The sequence below is a fragment of the Eubalaena glacialis genome, chromosome 7 (genome assembly GCF_028564815.1).
Source record: "Eubalaena glacialis isolate mEubGla1 chromosome 7, mEubGla1.1.hap2.+ XY, whole genome shotgun sequence".
In the NCBI taxonomy this organism is placed as follows: domain Eukaryota; kingdom Metazoa; phylum Chordata; class Mammalia; order Artiodactyla; family Balaenidae; genus Eubalaena; species Eubalaena glacialis.
The window spans coordinates 43,166,452-43,185,739 of record NC_083722.1 but is presented as its reverse complement, the minus strand read 5'-3'; the positions used below and the strand labels follow the sequence as shown (position 1 = coordinate 43,185,739).

At 34.5% G+C, this 19,288-nt stretch overlaps 1 protein-coding gene across 1 annotated transcript in view; it reads right to left on the bottom strand.

The window, feature by feature from the left end:
- Positions 1-706: 706 nt before the first annotated feature.
- Positions 707-19,288, bottom strand: part of HCRTR2 (hypocretin receptor 2) — a 106,421-nt gene continuing 87,839 nt past the window's right edge. Inside the window, exons 4-8 of the mRNA XM_061195178.1 lie at positions 18,224-18,339; positions 9,903-10,123; positions 6,136-6,257; positions 3,068-3,293; positions 707-749 (exon numbers count right to left, since the gene is read on the bottom strand). Coding sequence (XP_061051161.1) covers positions 707-749; positions 3,068-3,293; positions 6,136-6,257; positions 9,903-10,123; positions 18,224-18,339 — 728 coding nt within the window. The remainder of the gene's footprint in view (positions 750-3,067; positions 3,294-6,135; positions 6,258-9,902; positions 10,124-18,223; positions 18,340-19,288) is intronic.

Below are 19,288 nucleotides of genomic sequence, written 5' to 3'. Positions count from 1 at the left end.
ACACTGCTTTCAGAAGTCTTCTAATTTGTGTTATTAGCACGTAAGGAGGTAAGTAGTTGACCCTTTGTTCCATAAGACTGGCAGGTTTTGGGAACACCTGTCTCTTTCCCATTTGCCCTATGATGGTCAGTACTAAATCCAGACCTCTTAGGAGGATTCCTGTATCCACAAGTTGACAGCAGTGAGCCTGGGCTGCTATTCCATTCCCACAGTTTCTTGTAAGGACTGGTGTGTGTTTGCTTTTTCCTTCCGGGCAATGCTCATTCTTGGCAACTGTCTGCTTCTACAAACTTAGGGTAAATAAAACTGGAGATTTGAAGGTTTTAGTTAGAAACTCAGGGACTTCCCTGGTGGTCCAGTGGTTAAGACATCGCCTTCCAATGCAGGGGGTGCGGGTTTGACCCCAGGTCGGGGAGCTAAGATCCGACATGCCTCGGGGTCAAAAAACCAAAACATAAAACAGAAGCAATATTGTAATAAACTCAATAAAGACTTTAAAAAAATGGTCCACATCCAAAAAAATCTTAAAAAGAAAAAAAAAGGAAAGAAACTCAAATCATCCAAGTAGCCATAAAGCACACCAGTGCTTTAAAACCTGTCTTCTTCCAAACTGCACTTGTAACACAGGGGCACTATTTCATAAAGCATTACCTCTTTGAGTGAGATAATGCTGAGTGACTTTCAGCCTCTTCTTTCTGACCTCCAATCAGGTTGACAGTAATGATGACGGTGGTCCCTGTTGTAGATACCTGGGCAGTAAAATACTTTATTTCACTTGGGCTAGTATGCCAGTGCCAGGTGGTAGTCTCTGGAGCAGTGGTTCTCAAATTTTAAGGCCCTTCAGAATCACCTGTAGGGTTTGTGAACACACAGATTCCTGGGTACCACCCCCAAAGTTTCTGATTTGGCAAATCTGGGATAGGGTGAAGATTTGCATGTCTAGTAAGTTCTCAGGTGATGCTGAAGCTGATAATTCAAGAAGCACACTTTGAAAATCACTGATTTAGAGCAAAGGAATTCTGACTTCTGAGTCTGTTCTTCACAAAATCACACAACTACTGCCTCTCTGAGCCTCTCTCTCTGTCTCTCCAGCTCTGGCTCTCACTTTCTTGCTCTCTCTCTCTCAATCTCTCTTCTTAAATGACAAATAACTAGATATATTAGGATCTAAAACATTTAGCTCTTACTCTGATCTCAGAATTTCTGATTCGGCAAATCTACTTAGCTATTAAGGCATATGATCAATTATTATTTGACATTATCCTCAAACAAAAGTGCTAACATCCATAGCAATGTGAAAATCACAACTCTTCTTTCATGCAGCGTAAATAAGAAAAATATCTCTCAGATGTACAAAGGGGAGAAAGCAGAGAGTTACAATACTTTCCTTTCATTTGTTTCATTGTTTTCATTGTTCTGATAATTAACAATATAATTTCAATAAACCTCATATTTGAGGGTAGTTTTTGCTTTGAGTAGTAAAAAGCACAAAGTAATCCCCAGTTCGAAGACACAAAAACCATTTGTGGATAATTTGGTTATATTCTTTCTGAAAGTGATGAGTTGGAAAAAAAAAGTAAGAAAAGAGCAGGATAATTTTTATGTTCTATGAAACCTTTCTTAAATAGTCTCCATATCTTTTGTTTCAATAAAATAAGAATGCCTGCTACTATACTATAAGAAGAAGAGCAACTTTCCATGAACATCTCTTTTACTTTTAAAGTGACTATTTGAATCAGAATAATTTTGCAGAGAAGCAAATTGAAAATATTCAGTGCTTTGAACCCCAGATCTTCCATTTGTATGAAACGTACTGCACTCCTGTTCATTTGTGGGTGAGTAAGAGCAAACCCCCCCATTCTCCTAGTCACCTAGCTCTCAGCCACAGGCCCAGGTAGAATTCACTAACATCAACAGAGTCACTGTAATTAAATAGAAACAAAAAAGTGCAACCTTCCTGCCCATGTCATGGTGAGGACCACCATCATTGGTTGCTTCCTGCTCTGAGTCTGAATCATCTCCCAGAATGCTTTGCTGCTCTGCAGCCTCTACCAACAGGTCCCCCTCAGTGAACTGGAGCTCTCTTGAAGGCACATTCACACCCTAGCACCTAGCACGGTGGGTGCTTTCTGGGAGGTGTTTGATAGATGTTTACAAAACGTAAATAAATGCAAATATTTACCATCAAATCTCCATGGCATTACCCTGTCCAATATGGGACCCAGATGTGATTTGGTATTCTACTACCCTTTTTCTTTGTAAATTGAATTCTTACTTTCATCTACCAAGGCCAGTTACCTCATTTTTATTGGTTAGAAGAATACAATAATGGGATATCTTAGTCTTAAATGTTGAAATCTTTCCTTAGAGATGGAAATTGTGTGTTTATAGTTACTCCACAGTTTTTACATGAATACAGTCTTATTGGTCATATGTTGAAATGATAAATGTTAACAATGGTAAGGTTACAAACCTAAGAAAACTGTGTAAATGAGTTATAAAATTAATGGAAAATAAAGTTGAATAGTATACATGTTTATATAGTTCTGAAAGATAGCTTTTGAGTTATCTAATATAATATGTTATTTTGTATATAAATATACTCTCAAATGTCACGCCATAATGACACTCTTTAGTGATTTTTTTTAAAACTATAAAGTCAGCTAACATATCTCTTGTTAATCCAGAGTTAGTAATTGCTACTTCTTTTAGTAGCCAAAAGAAAACCAAAGGATAAGTTTGGGTAACTTTTAGCCACCAATTTGAAGGTAAGATTAAAATAACAATTAGAATTGGAAATACTCATACATTTACTTGACACAAATCCTAATACATGAAGCTAAAAGTGAAACAGCCTGAAAATAAGTTCAGTGGAAGTTTCAACTTCTAACATATCTCAATCAAAAGTTGAGAAATGATTTTAAACTGACTTTATTTCCAAAGAGCAAGAGATCATTTTCTTTTTTTAAAAAAATGGGTCCACAAAGTAATAAAATTTCTGTGTACAGAGATTTAAAAAAAGAAGAGTGGTACTCAGGCATCCCTGTCCTAGGCATCAATCTTCTACCAGTTTTGGAGCGGCCCCGCACCGTTGGCCGCTGGGAGTGTGCTAATGCTCGTGAGCACGACCTGCTCGGACAGTTTTGATATGTTATCAGTGTTGCTGATCTGGGTGGTCAGGGACTTTCGGCTCTCGGTGCTTGTCCGTCCCCGGGCCAGCGGATCCTCCTGGCGGTGATGAACTCCAAGGCAACAGCAAGAAAATGCAGCTTTAAATTCCTCTCGAAATTTTCCTGGCAAACCAGGGAGAATGAAAGGAAAAAGAATTCAATATGTTTTAACCAATCATGAATAAAATACAACTGACTGGCTCCTATTTTGGAAAAGGAAATTGGTTATTGGAAGCTTGGTACACCCTTTTTTAATAGTTAATTAATTATTTAACTGAAGTATAGTTGATTTACAATATCATGTTAGTTTCAGGAGTACAGCACAGTGAATGCTATATATATATACACTCTCACACATATATATACGTATATGCATACATATGTATATGTATATTCTTTTTTATATTCTTTTCCCTTATAGGTTATTACAAAATACTGAGTATAGTCCCCTGTGATATACAGTAGGACTTTGTTCTTTATCTATCTTATGTATAGTAGCAGTAGCGTATAGGTTAATCCCAAACTCCTAATTTATCTTCCCTCCGCCCCTTTCCCCATTGGTAACCATAAGTTTGTTTTCTATGTCTATGGGTCTCCTTCTGTTTTGTAAATAGGCTCATTTGTATCACTTTTTTTAGATTCCACATATAAGTGATATCATATGATATTTGTCTTTCTTTGTCTGACTCACTTTACTTAGTATGATAATCTTTAGGTCCATCCATCTTGCTGCAAATATATACAATGGAATATTACTCAGCCATAAAAAAGAATGAAATAATGCTTGGTACACTCTTGAAACACTGACACATTTCCATAAAATAGTGAGGCTGCTTTTCATGCCCAATGTTTGGAGTTTGTTTCATGCCTTTAGAGGCAAACCTCCTATACTTGTGAATGTGGGTTATTTTTAACTAGATAACTACAGTAAAGCTGAGTATCAGCAGAAAGGTACCCAGAGATATTTAACGATTTAAAAAATGATGAAACCTAAGTTATACATGGCCAAAAGTACACAGAAATTATCCCTGCATTGTACTCTGAAGAAACTGTTCTATTGACACAATCAGTTCAACAAAATATCTAGAAAATTTCTAACGTTTCATAATCTGCATAAGGCAGAACAAACTGAAAGAAAAATAAACAACTTTAGAAGTTTTTCCTTATCTTTAAATTATTGATGTGACATTGGAGAAGGATAAGGATTAAACACTGACCTTTTAAGCCTCTAAGGGTAAATGGCAGTGTTGGAAATCACCAGTTCTTTTCTCTGTGCTTTGATTACCTACCTGGGTTGTTGAGTGATTAAAATTGGTGCCCACTGATTATCAGCTGCCTTCTTGCCTCATCTTAACCCCCATCATGGCACTTTGACTTGGTTCTGTGGCTTCTACTTCAGATAATTCTCCCTACGACGCTCTAATAGATTTTCCCTGTTTAGTGCAAGCTCAGGGCCTTAGTCATCCCTAAGCCCAGGGCTAGTGTCTCCCCACTGCTTTTTAAGCCACAGTTCCTCATGCCCTTCTCCCTTCAAACAGCACTGGGGTGGTGGTCTCTGCTTATCCCAGTCTGAATGTAGTCTTTATTTTGGAGACTGGGGTTGAATGTGTCAGGGGAAGGCATGAAAAGGGGCAACTGAATACAAACCACCCCTCACATATACATCACCTGATTCACCAAAAGGTGAAATAAAGCAGGTATATAGAGGGTACATGCCATGACTGAAAAAAAAAAAGTTATTTAAAAAAAAAGCCTAATTGACTGGTTATCTTTTTTAATGACCTATATAACCTGGAAGACCAAAGATGAAGTTAGAAAATGCACACACTTTATTCAGCATGCAATAAAATGAATTGTTTATTCTTTCATATAAAATCATCATACATTTGGAGATGGAAATAAAAAAGAAATAGCTGGGCTTCCCTGGTGGCATAGTGGTTAAGAATCCGCCTGCCAATGCAGGGGACATGGGTTCGAGCCCTGGTCTGGGAAGATCACACATGCTGCGGAGCAACTAAGCCCATGGGCCACAACAACTGAGCCTGTGCTCTAGAGCCCATGTGCCACAACTACTGAAGCCCGCACACCTAGAGCCCGTGCTCCACAACAAGAGAAGCCACCTTAATGAGAAGCCTGTGAACCGTAACGAAGAGTAGCCCCCGCTCGCCTCAACTAAAAAGAAAGGGCGCACGTAGCAACGAAGACCCAACACAGCCAAAAATAAATAATAAATTAATTAAAAAAAAAAAGAAATAGCCAACCGGTTGGAAAGAAGACAATGTAAAGATATAGCTAATTAAAACACAATTCTAAAACTTAATTAGGCAAAATGTTGGTAGATAAAACAATATTTAGTTAAATGATTTTTATAATTATATTGATTCATAAACAGATGGGTGAAATCACTTGCAGAGGTGTGTATGTGTGGTTCGTTTAGCTTATGTGTTATTTAGGAGGAATATAATTTTTTTTATGGTCATGAGAAATCTTGAGATAAACCCAAGAGATGTTACCCGTAAGAGAATTGTAAATACATAGAAATACCTAAAAGTGGAAAGGTTCCAATTCCATTTCAATTAGGCTACAAATGTTGGCAAAGGAAATGATACAAGCAAGGCTGTTTTATTTTCAGATAAAATGATTTTACATCTTTATAAATCATAAGTTTAATGTATGACAAGCAAGATTCTCTTATTCAGTTCTCACAGTTCTCACCTTCGTCCTATTTCAAATTTTCTTCTAAATTTTACAGAAAAAATTACTTAGATAATTTTTTCTGATGCGTTAGGTAACACATGTCCCCTCTCATAAGGGAAAAAAACTCAAGATCAGTCAGATCAGGGAAAAATATTCTCATTGTATCACAACTAATATCTTCATATCGTTCAAGAGTGTTCAGACCTTCTGGTCATCGATCCCTCACCCTGGGCTGTGGTTTGTACAGAAGAAACAGTTGAAAACTCACCACTGAGAAAATTATAAATAATTGGGTTCGCAGCACTATTGGCGTATACAAGCCAGTGTGAAAATGTAAACCAGGCATATACAGTCTCTCTGTCTTCTGTGTGGGTAAACATCCCAAATACTCTGTAGGAAAAGAAACAGTAACATGAAATGTAGTGCGATTCTGGAAAGTACCTTTTAAATAATTAAATTCAAGGGTGAACACAGCCCTTGGTGGCAGTTCCCTGACTCCAGTGCTGCCCTGCAGGACAGACCACTTGCAGGTTTAGGGCACACAGTGGGGCTAGAATAACTTCAGTACCTGAAGGGCACCTCCAAGGCACAATTAGTAAATCAAAAGCCAAATCAGGTCAGAGAAGAAGGGGCTTTCTCTCCTGTAAACAACAGCAATAAGAATACAAAGGTTGAATATATATCTATCTCCCTTCTTTCATTTTGTTTCTAAACACAACGGAGCAGCTTTTGTTACTATTTCATTTTGTGTGCATTTTAGTTATTTATTTATTTAACACTGGAGTATAGTTGATTAACAATGTTGTGTTAGTTTCAGGTGTACAACAAAGTAATTCAGTTATACATATGCTGAATACTATGTTTTTTCAAGTTCTTTTCCCATTTAGGTTATTACAGAATATTGAGCAGAGTTCCCTGTGCTATACAGTAGGCCCTTGTTGCTTATCTACTTTAAGCATAGCAGTGTGTACAAAAGCACTCCTAAATTGCAGTCTGTAAGCACTACTTCCTACTTTCATTTGTGCATTGATCAATATTACATTTCTTCAACTCCAATCTTCCAGCCTCGCTGAAATTTGGCTTCTGGGATTTCTTTATACGCAGAGAAGAACTAGTATTCAATAGGCAAAATTCTGGTAATTTCTTAAAGTTCATGAGTTTTAATTTTTTTTATTATTTTAAACTCTGAAAAATATGTTATTATTATCTCTTTAAAGGTCATTTTTAAGATTTGTTCTGTACTTCAAAATACCCATTTATCAAATTCTATTCACTAGACAACAGGAGGCAACTTGCAACTACCCAATACATGTATAGGCTGAAGATTATAATGCATTTCCTGCCAGAGGGTCCATCACTGATTGTGGAATTTGTGCCCGTGATAGAAATACGTTGCCAGAATAAAGTGGTGTTCTATGGAGTACTACAGTTTTACAAAAATATAATATATAGTAAGACAACATGGATAAATAAATTAATATGTTATGATCCTCTACCACAATGTATCTTTGAAATCCTAGACAAACCAGACCTGCTTTAAAGAAGTTGGTTTTGACTAGTCAGGCAAAACACTAAGTTTCAAAGAAAATAATTTAGGACTTTATTTGTAAGAGAAAGAAAACACGAGCATAAAATGCAAGGGCAAACAGAGATAAGTATTTGAAGAAAATATGTGTGATAAAGAGAAAAACAATTTTCAAGGTTATTTTGAAATTTTTATTTTGTGACAAAGAGCAGAAATCTCAAAAAATGGAAACTATTTTAAATTTAACATGGACTTTCTCCTTAGAAAGCCATTTATTTTCCTTGGAAAGGGAGGTCTGTAAGTCAGAAGAATAGAGAAATATTATGGAGAAGTAGGTATTTGGAACCAGCTAAAGGGAAGGTACAAGTGCTGAGATGCAGGAAATCCAAATGAGTCATCCAGAGAGCAGTAAATCCAATTTTCATTGAGTTTAGATTGACTAAAATAAAAGTACAAAAAAAAAAAAAAAAAAGGAGAGAACCTATCCAGTATCCTGACATGTTTACAAGGTTCTTAAGAGCAAAAATCATCATCTAGCATCAGACTAGAACACATTTGGGATGTATGGGATTTCTGTGGGCAAGAAAAATAAGAAGGGAATTATGGAAAAATATGGAGGGCAAAGTTGCTTTCATTTTCCTGTGAGCCAGTATACATCTGAAGGACCCAAGCTGCCACAAATCTTATACCTTTAAGGCTGTGTCTATACTAAACAACATTGCTGAACAGAAGTTCATTTTCTCTTTCTTTTCCATTGAAAAAGTCATTAAGAATAGATATATGTATAACTGAATCACTTTGTTATACAGCAGAAATGAACCCAACATTGTAAATCAACATTACTTCAAGAAAAATTTATTTTAAAAAAGTAAAAAAAAAAAAAAAAGAAAGAAAAAGTCATTAAACAATCAAAAACAAGGCCCAAAAGAGAATGACAAATCTTTGCAGCTGGTTATACCACCTTTAGACTGTGTGATTCCAGCCAAAGCTGCCTCTCTTCAGAGTCCCCAGCCGTTAAGAATGGGATATTGACTCTGGATCCAGGATAAATGAGAGAAGCAATCTTAGTTTTAGTTCAAAGTCTCTGATAAACAGAATTAGTATTACCTTGGGACCAGTCTCTGTGCAACTATTACAATAATTCCCGATAAAGATGGTTGGCCAGAAGGTTGGTTGATCATGTTGGTTGTTTTAATAGTGTCTCTGCAGCATTATAAATAACATACCTTCTCTCACTGAAAACTTTTGTACTGATTTTTTTTTTTTTTCCACACACACTGTATTTTATTTTTACAAGAGATAAATAGACTGACACCAAGCTTTGTACATGGATGACCACAACAAAAGCAACAATGATTGCAATTACCAAACATGAAACACACTCATACTATGTCATAATATTGACATTCAGTCCAGTAATCCTCCACTGCAACAGCTCCTTTACTTTGCAGTGAAAATTGATTTGTATATTCTTTGCCTCTGAGTTCTTGTGGGATTTTTTCTTTTTTTAAATTCAACCAGAAAGTCACAAAAATTATACTCATCCTCATCAGTTCACTCAGTCCCATGTAATTAATTTTTTTTTTCATCTTGATCTTTTGTTAGCACTTTTATGAGCTCATCAGTTTTTCATTAGAGTTCTGAAAATGCTTATTCATTCAGTTCAGCAGTACAGTCAGGTACCAGAAACCTGTACTTGTCAGAGTCTTTTCCATGAATTTCCTGAAGATGAAACCCTTTTATAGGAACATATTTACAAAAACATCAGTTATAAGTCATAATCCTAGTTATTACTTTAAAATGTATATCTCAGAAATAACTAATTTTCTTGTCAACTGCATTATTATGAACTTTCATCAAATCTTTAACCGTGGTCATTTTTAAGTCTTTTGTCATTTACAGACAGTTCTGGGTGTACTCTGATGCTTTTGTACTGATTTTTATTAATATTCACGCTAAACTTGATTCAATGATGTCAGGAAATGAACTTTCTTTCTGTTTAAACATTCAAAACACAGTATGTGCTGTGATTCCATTTGTTTGTGTGTGTGCTCACAAATGCACTTTTTAAGTATAATTAGAATGCTAACAAAATTCTTATCTCTTTTTATCCTTTAGATAAAGTTCTGTCACCGTTTCCTATGTCTTTGAGAACAAAGTTTGGAAAACCCATTTGTTCTGATCAAAAAAGAGCTCCGAGCTGTAAATGAGTTTTTTGCATTAGAACTTCTTCTGCATCTAAGGCTTAGCAATTAGCTTGAAGAGGTCAGGGGAACATCTGTTTTATGTCTGCCATTCAATAGAGAATTTGCATGGATAAGAGCATTTAAAATCCCAGCGCTCTAAAAAACTGTGCTCCCTACCTGCTGGTAACAACACATTGAGTTATCTGGCCTGACAAGCTATCTAGGCAGACGGTTTCCACTTTTCTCTGGCTTAAAAAAAGTCCTTAATTAAGAACCAAGAAAAATGGCAGATCTCTTCATTTTCAAATAATAAGTGAACTTTACCTCTTTAGCACATTGAGGATGCTAATTGGTAGATAGCAAATTGCAAACACCAAAAGCACAACCATCAGCATCCGGGCTGTTTTCCGTCTGGCTCGGATCTGCTTTATTTCAGCGGCCACAGCGCTAATCCTGGATTTGGTCTGCTGTCCTGGCCCCCGAGGCTGTGAAAGAGGCTGCAGGGCCTTCCATTTTCTCTGAACTACAGATGATGTTCCAGGAATCTGAAAGGAGCGGATACCCTTTATTTTTATCTGATTTACAAAGTTCCACTTTGGAGGAGCAATTGGAAGACACAGTAAGGAGAGTATCCCAGACACTCGTGGTCTAGGAGGTTTGCGAGCCTCTTTCCCCAGAACGTTTGCTGAGTGGAGTGTATCCTTGAGTAATACAGCCGAGTGCCAAATAGAAGTCTGGGTGGAAAAAAAAAGTTGCAACATCACCATTTTGTCGAGGTCTAAAGAGAGCTGCAAATGGAAACGATATCTCTTTATAAAAAGAGTTGTCCACTCAAAGGAATAATATTCAACACTAAAAAGAAATGAGCTATCAAGCCATGAAAAAATAGAGAGGAAACTTAAATGCATATTACCAAGTGAAAGAAGCCAATTTGAGAAGGCTACCTATTATAAGATTCCAACTATATGCTATCTTGGAAAAGATAAAACAATGGAGACAGAAGAATGATCAGTGGTTGTCAGGGGTAGTGGGGGGAGGGATGAATAGGCATAGCACAGAGAATTTTTAGGGCAGGGAAGATACTACTCTGCATGATACCATAATGATGGATACCTGTCATTACACATTATACAATGTATTTGAATACACCATCCAAACCCATAGAAGGTACAACATCAAGAGTGAACCATAAAGTAAACTGTGAACTTCCGGTGACTATGATGAATCCATGTAGGTTCATCAGTTTTAACAAATGTATCAGTCTGGTAGGGGATGTTGATAATGGGGAGGCTGTTCATGAATGGAGGTTGGGGAGAGATGGGAAATCTCTGTACCTTCCAATTGATTTTTCTGTGAACTTATAACTACTCTAAAAAAATATATGAAACCAAAAAAACCTTCTTAATTTAAAAGGGAGAGAACTGAAAACTGGGGAAGAAGAGCTCTTGCTAGGAATTCTGATTCAGCTCAGATACCTAGAGTTGAAACACAAGGAAAACCTAACAGGTAATTGCAAAAGTAACCTGCATAGTTTTTCATGCATCAATACTGCCACCTGCTGCCAGATGGAGAGATAGGACTTAACTACCTATTGCTTTTTATTAGGTTTTCTGCTTCTCAGGTTTGGTTAAGGCAAACCTTTGAATAAAAGGAATAAAAATAAAATAAAATATTCTCTGTTGCTTATCATTTGTTGTTATAAAATTGCTTGAAGGCAATTTTGTGGACCGACCCTTTAAAATGCACATAAAAACCTTGAATATCCCTTGTGGTCTTACATGAACGTTTCAAATAGCTGGAATTTGTAACAACAGTTACACAACTTGTACTTTTCCACTTCTTTTCAAAGTTATTTGATAATAGCAGGGAGTCCCTCCAAGTTTAATATTGTCTTAATTATAAGCTCATGAAGATTGATAGGGTTTAGTGAGCAAAACAATAAAATTCAGCATGTGTAATTTTTTGAGTAAAATGTGCCAACAAGCACACCATAAGAACATCCTAGTGCTATTAAGATTATTCAGCTGTTGCTTTTATCTCTGTGCTGCAAGCCAGAACAGACCAATGTGTCTCTCACAGTGGATGTTGGATGGATTCTGTTGCTTTATCCATAACAAGATCCAAGTCTGTTAGATAATCTTTAATTTGAGAACAGAATTTTACTTTGATTTCCACACAGATGAATTAATGATAATTAATTAATTATGGTTCTCCTTTTGAATATAACTATTCTCTCTCAAAAAGAAGCAAATGAAGTTAAGGAAAACCTGCCCTTAAATTGAAAAACACCTGATAAATGATTTCTGCTTTTATTCCAATGTCATAAATAAACTTTAAAATCACCTTTGAGGTGAAAATACATCCTGGAAGAGGTATTATCACAGTTATGAATTTGAACTATCATGTAAATGATGTACCTTGAAACCTGCCCTGTCTGAAGAAGTCTTTGTGGCCAAGATAAGAAAATGTGCTGCAAACATTAAAAAGGGGATGAGAGAATATTATGAACAACCAGTAAATTTGAAAACTCAATGAACTTAAATGAAATGGATAAATACCATGAAAAAAAAGATAACCAAAACTGACAATGCCTTTACAAACCCTGTTACAAAAAACAAAACAAAACAAAAAATCTCCAGGCCCAGATAGGTCATTGATGTAGTATTACACTGACATGTATACACTGATGTGTATAAAATTGATGATTGATTAAAAAAAAAAAAAAAAAAAAAGAATGGGAAAGCTAAAAAAAAAAAAGCAGATTTATTCCAGCAATGCAGTAATGGTTTAACATTTAAAAACATCAATCAATGTAATTTATCATATTAACAGAAAAAGCTATGATCATGTCAATAGAGAAAGGAAAAGCATTTGAAAACTTTAACACCCTTGCATGTAAACTAGTAATAGAATCTTTCTCAACCTGATAAAAGGCATCCATGAAAAGTCTTTAGGGTATCATCCTACTTAACATGAAAGATGAACACTTTCTTCTAAGATTGGTAACAAGCCAACAAAGATTTCTCTCACCACTTCTACTCAACATTGTACTGGAAATCCTAACCAGTACAAGAAGAAAAGAAAAATAAATAAAAGGCATATAGATTGCTTCTACTGAGAAGACATTGTTGCTTATGAAGAAAGTCTTAAGGAATCTACAAAAATGCCACTAGAACTAAACATATGAATTTAGCAATATGCAGGACCCTAAATCAATAAACAAAATCAACTGTATTTCTATATACTGGCAATAAATGGTTCTAAATTTAAATTGAAAATAACACATTTCAATAGCACGGATTCTAAGAATACATTTAACAAAATGTGGACAAACTATGTGTACTTAAATTATGAAAATTGCTAAGAGCTATTAAAGAAGACCTAAATAAATGAAGAGATATACCATGTTCATGGATTATAAGATTTAATATTGTTAATATGTCAATTTCCCCAAATTGATCTATAGATTTAATGCAATAAATCCCATTCAAAATAATAGCAATCTTTTAACTTTATCGCTCCTTGACAACTTTTTTTTTTTTTTTCCACCTTGGCACTTCTCTCTTAGAATTTAGATGCACATGCTAAGTTCTTATGATCAGGATCATAACTATTTTCTTTGTCTCACTGTAGCAAGAGAATGTACATTTTTATTATTTCAATCACTTAAAATGCTTTGAGGCTTGCTTTATAGCCTGTCATAAGATGTAACCTGAAGACTATTCCATGTGCATTTGAGATGAATGTGTATTCTGCTACTTTTGAAGAGGTATCCCATAGATATATTAGGTCTAGTTGGTTGATAGTTTTCTTCAAGTCTTTTATGTCATTGTTAATGTTCTGTCTAGTTTTTCTATACATGACTGAAAGATGAGTGTTGAAGTTTTCAATTATTATCATTGAATTGTCTGTTTCTCCACTTAATTCTTCTAGTTTTGCTTCCTGTATTGTGGGCTTCAGTTGTTAAGTGCATATAGGTTTAGAATTTTTATATCTTCTTGATGGAATGATTTATCATTTGAAATATCCCTCTTTACCCATAGTAACACTTTTTATTAACGTTTCTTTCGTCGGATATTATTAGTACAGCTACTTCAGCTTTCCTTTGGTTACTGTTTGCATAGTACCTCTTTTTCATTATTTTACATTTAATCTACTTGTGTCTTTGAATATGAGATGTGTTTTTTGTAGACATCATACAGTTGAATCAGGTTTTTGTTTGTTTGTTTGTTGTTTGTTTTATCTATTCTGCCAACCTCTAGAGTGTTTCATTCATTTACATTTAATGTAACTGTTGAGAAGGTGTAATTTACATGTCTCCCTTTGCTGTTTGTTTATATATGTGTGTATATATATATATGTGTGTATATATATATATATATATATATATATATATATATATATATATAGTTTCTATTTTGTTCCTCTATTCCTCCATTGCTTCTTTATTTTGTGTTAAACAGATATTTTCTAGTATAGCATTTTATTTCTGTTGTTGTTTTTTTTGCTACTTTTTTTTGAGTTTTTTTTTTAGTGGTTGCCCTGAGGATTATAATTAACAACTTAATCTGTTTGGATTAATGCCAACTTGATTTCAATAGTATACAAAAACTTTGCTCCAATATAGCTTCATTCCTTCCTCCTTTCTTTGAATTACATCTTTATACATTATAAGCTGAAGATTCACAGTTTTATAATTATTGCTTTACAATGTTATCTCAAGTCAAATAGGAGAAGAAAAAACTTTGCTCCAATATAGCTTCATTCCTTCCTCCTTTCTTTGAATTACATCTTTATACATTATAAGCTGAAGATTCACAGTTTTATAATTATTGCTTTACAATGTTATCTCAAGTCAAATAGGAGAAGAAAAGAATTTCAAACAAAAATATATTTATACTCTCTTCTATATTTACCTACATAGTTACTTTTATCTCTCTGTGTGAACTTGTGTTACTGCCATTTGATTCTGCCTCTGCAATTACAATTTGCTGTTTATTTTCTCATTCTAAACTGACTTGTTATCATCTAATGTTAATTATTTTAAGTTCTTTTTGAAGAATGTTGAAGAATAAAGGGCAGTAGATGAGAATGTGATAAAAATTGGAACAAGGAAGTTCTTTCAAAGTTTTAGTCCTTGGAAAGTTGAAATTTAGTTCCAGACACAAGTATCAGTACAGTTCATCCCCAGCTCCTCACACAGTCCCAGACACATAGTAGGTGGTCAATAAATATTTGTGGAATGAATTAATATGAGTTCATATAATGAGTAAGATTGAAGTGTTGAATTAAGAGTTAAGATTTAGTGAGTCTTAAAAAGAGGAGTTCTAGAGAAGATCCTGTAGAATTTCCAGACTGAATGAGTTCTCTGAGACACATTGTCAAATAAAGAGAATATTTAAGTCTTTGATTAGAGCAAAACATTGGATAATTCTTTTCATTGTAACCAAGCAGGACCTTATGGGGCCTTCTAGGGACACCTTTCCCCCATATCCTGAGTTGTTTTACAGATGTGAAAAACCCCAACCAAATGGAAGAAGTTAACTACTTGATAATCATGAGCACATAACCCCAGGCGTCCTGGAGTCTATGGTAAGGACTGATAATGTTAAGCTTTGTGACACCACCCTGTTACCTCACCATCAGCCAATCAGAGAATTGTACATGAGCTGATCACATACACTGCCGACACCCCTCCCTCACCTGGCTTTTAAAAATGCTTTGCCGAAACCCTTCAGGGAGTTCAGGGGCTTTGTAGGGCATGAGCCACCCATCTCCTTGCATGGCCTTGCCATAAACGTTCTCTACTCCAAACTCCAAAGTTTTGGTTTGTTTCACCTCACTGTGCATGGGGCTAATGAACTTGCACTAACATAATGAGGTTTAAAATTCTTGAGAAAGTCAGACAAGGACAGACACTTTGCTCATTAATAATCTTACACTTAGATATTTCAAAGAATGTAACAGATTCCATGCATCTCCATAATTTTAAGCAAATAAGACAGGCCCTCTGTTTGATGGTTCACTTGATGTAGACTATGGCACACATAATGCCTTGGAACTCTGTTTAGAGACATTAACAGTTGGAATTTGAGAGTTGTTCAAGCAGAATTCTACATAATCACCATTTGGGGTTAATTTACTTTATGGTGGCTGCTAAAGTGAACTCAGATGAACTTGCTGTTTTCTATTGCAATCTGTTTGTAAATGTTTTTAGTTTCACAGCCCAAGCATTTTACTGCAAATCTTCTGGATCATGTGGCTTGTACTAACCAGGACAAGTCATCAAAAGAATGTGGATTATTTCTAAACCTGCAATACAATTTTGAGCTTACTTTAGAGTTTGAGAAATGGAGAACTATAAGCTTAAATAATGAAGAAGTAAACTGGTTGGGATTTGGTAGTTATCTAATTATTTAACAAACATTTTTTGAATACTTTTTTGTGCAAGGTAACATGTTAAGTGTTGGGAAGATGATGATGAACAAGACAGATTTATGTACACCCAAGAAATTTTAAAGTTATGTCATTCTGTAAATAAATGAATAAGCAAATATAAACATCTCTTATATTTAATGCACACTACCCAGTAAAAATATGGAAGTAGGAAATGCACTTAACACTGAATATTCTTAGTCAAAATATCAATCTAAATTATCTTTATGCCTACATGCTCATCAAAGTTTTCTTCTCCTTCAAGAATTTTTCAAATTCTAATTTTTCTATGAACCTTGTTCTGAGTAACTGAGCAATGGATTCCTCTCTTTCCTCTTCTATCTAAACTTTCCCAGCACTTTCTCTTATTCTTCCACTAAATTTTTTCTTATAAAGTATTTATCAAGCAACTGATATGTGCTATGCATGTACTAGCTGGAGGGCTACGAGATCAAGGCTAGTGTGTACTGTCTCCATCTTAGTAGATTAGAGCAGACAGACAAATAAAAAGTCATTATCATGTTACTTAAAAGTACTATGAAAGAGATCTATCTAAGAAAGTAGTTACAAACATCAATTCAACACATGCTTATTATTTTAGAAATATAAGCAGAATGAGGTGAAAGGCCAAATAACAGCATATACTATTAAGATATTTTACTTAATGAGCACTTTCCATGCTTGAGGCACTTGAGTTAATTCATCTAATAAGTGTGAGGTAGATGCTATGCACCCCTGCTTGGCACAGAAATTTAAGTAATTGACAAAACTCCCGCATCTGTTAAATGGCAGGGTTAGAATTTAAACTCATGCAGTCTGGACCTTGAGTCTGTGTTTTTGACTTCTGTATTATATCAGTTCTGGTCATTCACTCCTACTGGCCAGGTGGAGATTGTTGAGGAAACTATCCCTAGGATGTGAAAAATCACCACTCATGGTTTACAGTGATACACATTTGTTATTTTAGTTACAAAGACTGGGGAACAGAATGCATTTATAAGGTCAGAAAAGAAGTGACTTCTTTACAAAAATAGAGATAACGAAAACATTTGGAATTATGAGATATACAGGGTTGAAAAACACAACTGTTGCTCATATACAAGAAGTAAAAGATGATCTTGAAAATCTCTTTGAATAACAAGGGTTGAAGAAGACCCAGATTAAGACTCATCCTCGGACAAAAACCAAATAAAAGTTTTATGAAATCCTTTAAATGAGTAAAGTGGCCCAGTAAATTCTTTCAGTTGGATAAAATATGTCAGAGCAAACAGACTAAGGGTGTGGCTTTCCACAAGCCTGATAAGCTCAAAATACTGGCAATAAATTTAGGAAAAAAGAGATACATTTCTGAGAAATGTGGCATTTTAAGATACAATTTACAAGTACAAGAAGCTGAGTTATATTCTTTGTACCTTTACATGTTCGTCAATTTCCTTAGAGTCATCATGATTCAGCTTAAGTGTCCCCTGGTCTGAATTAGATCCACCTCCACTAAGCTTTTCTCTGATCCCCTGTGCTTATATTTATTAAGGTGATTTTTGTCCTGGAACTGTTTCCTTCCTCTAGACTATGAATTCACCAATGACACAGACTAGAACATTTAGCTTTTTATCAGACATGCATGCAAAAGAAATATAAATATTTGACGAATGAATAACTGAGTGAATGAATACATTCACTGAGTTAATAAATGAGTGAATGAATACATAGCAAAATTATCTAACATTTTAGTACAAATTAGCATTATAAACAATTTTAAAAATTCTCAATTCTGCCTGATTCTTCTACTGTTCTGAAAAAAAAAATAAGATCTTTGAAGTTGGAGATTTAACCCTATAATAAAAATGTATTACATACATCTCATCAAAAATGTATTACATACATCTTTACTTACAGTCTCAGGAAACTTTAAAGGAATTTTTATTTGTTATTTCTCATAAAAAGTAAAATTTACAATATTATTCCTAGACAAAAATCAAGTCGATTAATCACAGAGGTTTAAAATTTAGTCATTAAGGCAGTTCATAAATAACATTCCCTAAACATCACCCTAAAAAATGCCTAGACATATGTTCATGACTAAGGCCTTATTATTTTAGAAGAACACACAATCCTTTGCTAAGCATATTATATTGGTTCAATTCACTCTTAAATTTTGTTTTTAAGGACAGCCTAAAGAAAACACAAGAAAGTTATTTCAAATTACTTACCTGTCGGCACCAGAGTTTACGAAATATTTGCAGATAGGCCAACACCATAAGACACAGTGGTGCCATGTAGGTCACCAGAAAGAAACAGATGTGATACATCTTGGGGTAAATTTCACCTGGAATGAAAGTTAAAATAAAATAATAATGAAATAAAAATTCATAGACTTTTTAAAAGTACATCTGTCAATGTTTTGCCTTCAAAATTACCTTCTATATGATTTTACTGTTATGTTATATACACAAAAGGGAAAAATGATTTATAATATTAACTACTTACATTTAAGTACTAAATGCAAAGTCTTAATGTCATGTAATCTACTCAGAGAGGAATAACAATTAGCCATTTCTTAATTTGTGTTACTACAGTCTATCCAGTCAAGTGTTCATTTATCAAAAAGCCTTTTTTTCTCTTAATTACATCTGGTTAATCAATAAAAATTAATTTGGATTGTCCTATACTTGGATTTGCAAGGAGGGACATTACTCAATCAAAACTTAATTGCTAATGCTTTTGTTAAAATGGAAAAAGACAGTAAACTAAGTTGATTCCTCTTCATTTCTCTCTTGAGAGATGAGAAAATATTCCCAGTTGTATCTCCAAATATGAATTCAGAAAGGTTTTGGAAAAATAAAACAGCAAACATTTGATAATGATTATTTTTATTGACTTACTAGAGCATATACAAAATTCCTCTTTAAGTAGGTTGTGCATGTGTGTTAATGCATGTACTTTTAATAAAAATGAGATTTTTAGGGTTCTTTAAAGTTAGATTTCAAACCAATATGGGTATTTTCTTTTTTTGATATCCATCTTACTTATCAGGCATAAGCACATATAGGATTGTAGTGATTGCTTATTTGTCATTAATTCTATGTGCACAGGTAATACATATCACAGATTAGGGCATTTATAAGGAGTCAATCAATTGAGTGGCACTGTGGCTTAATATTAATTTTTAATTTTTCTAAAATGTATCCATTATTGACTTTTAAAACACTTTAAGGGATATTTCCCTTTAACTAGTATTTGAATATATCACACTGATCAAGCTACTTTTACTTAAA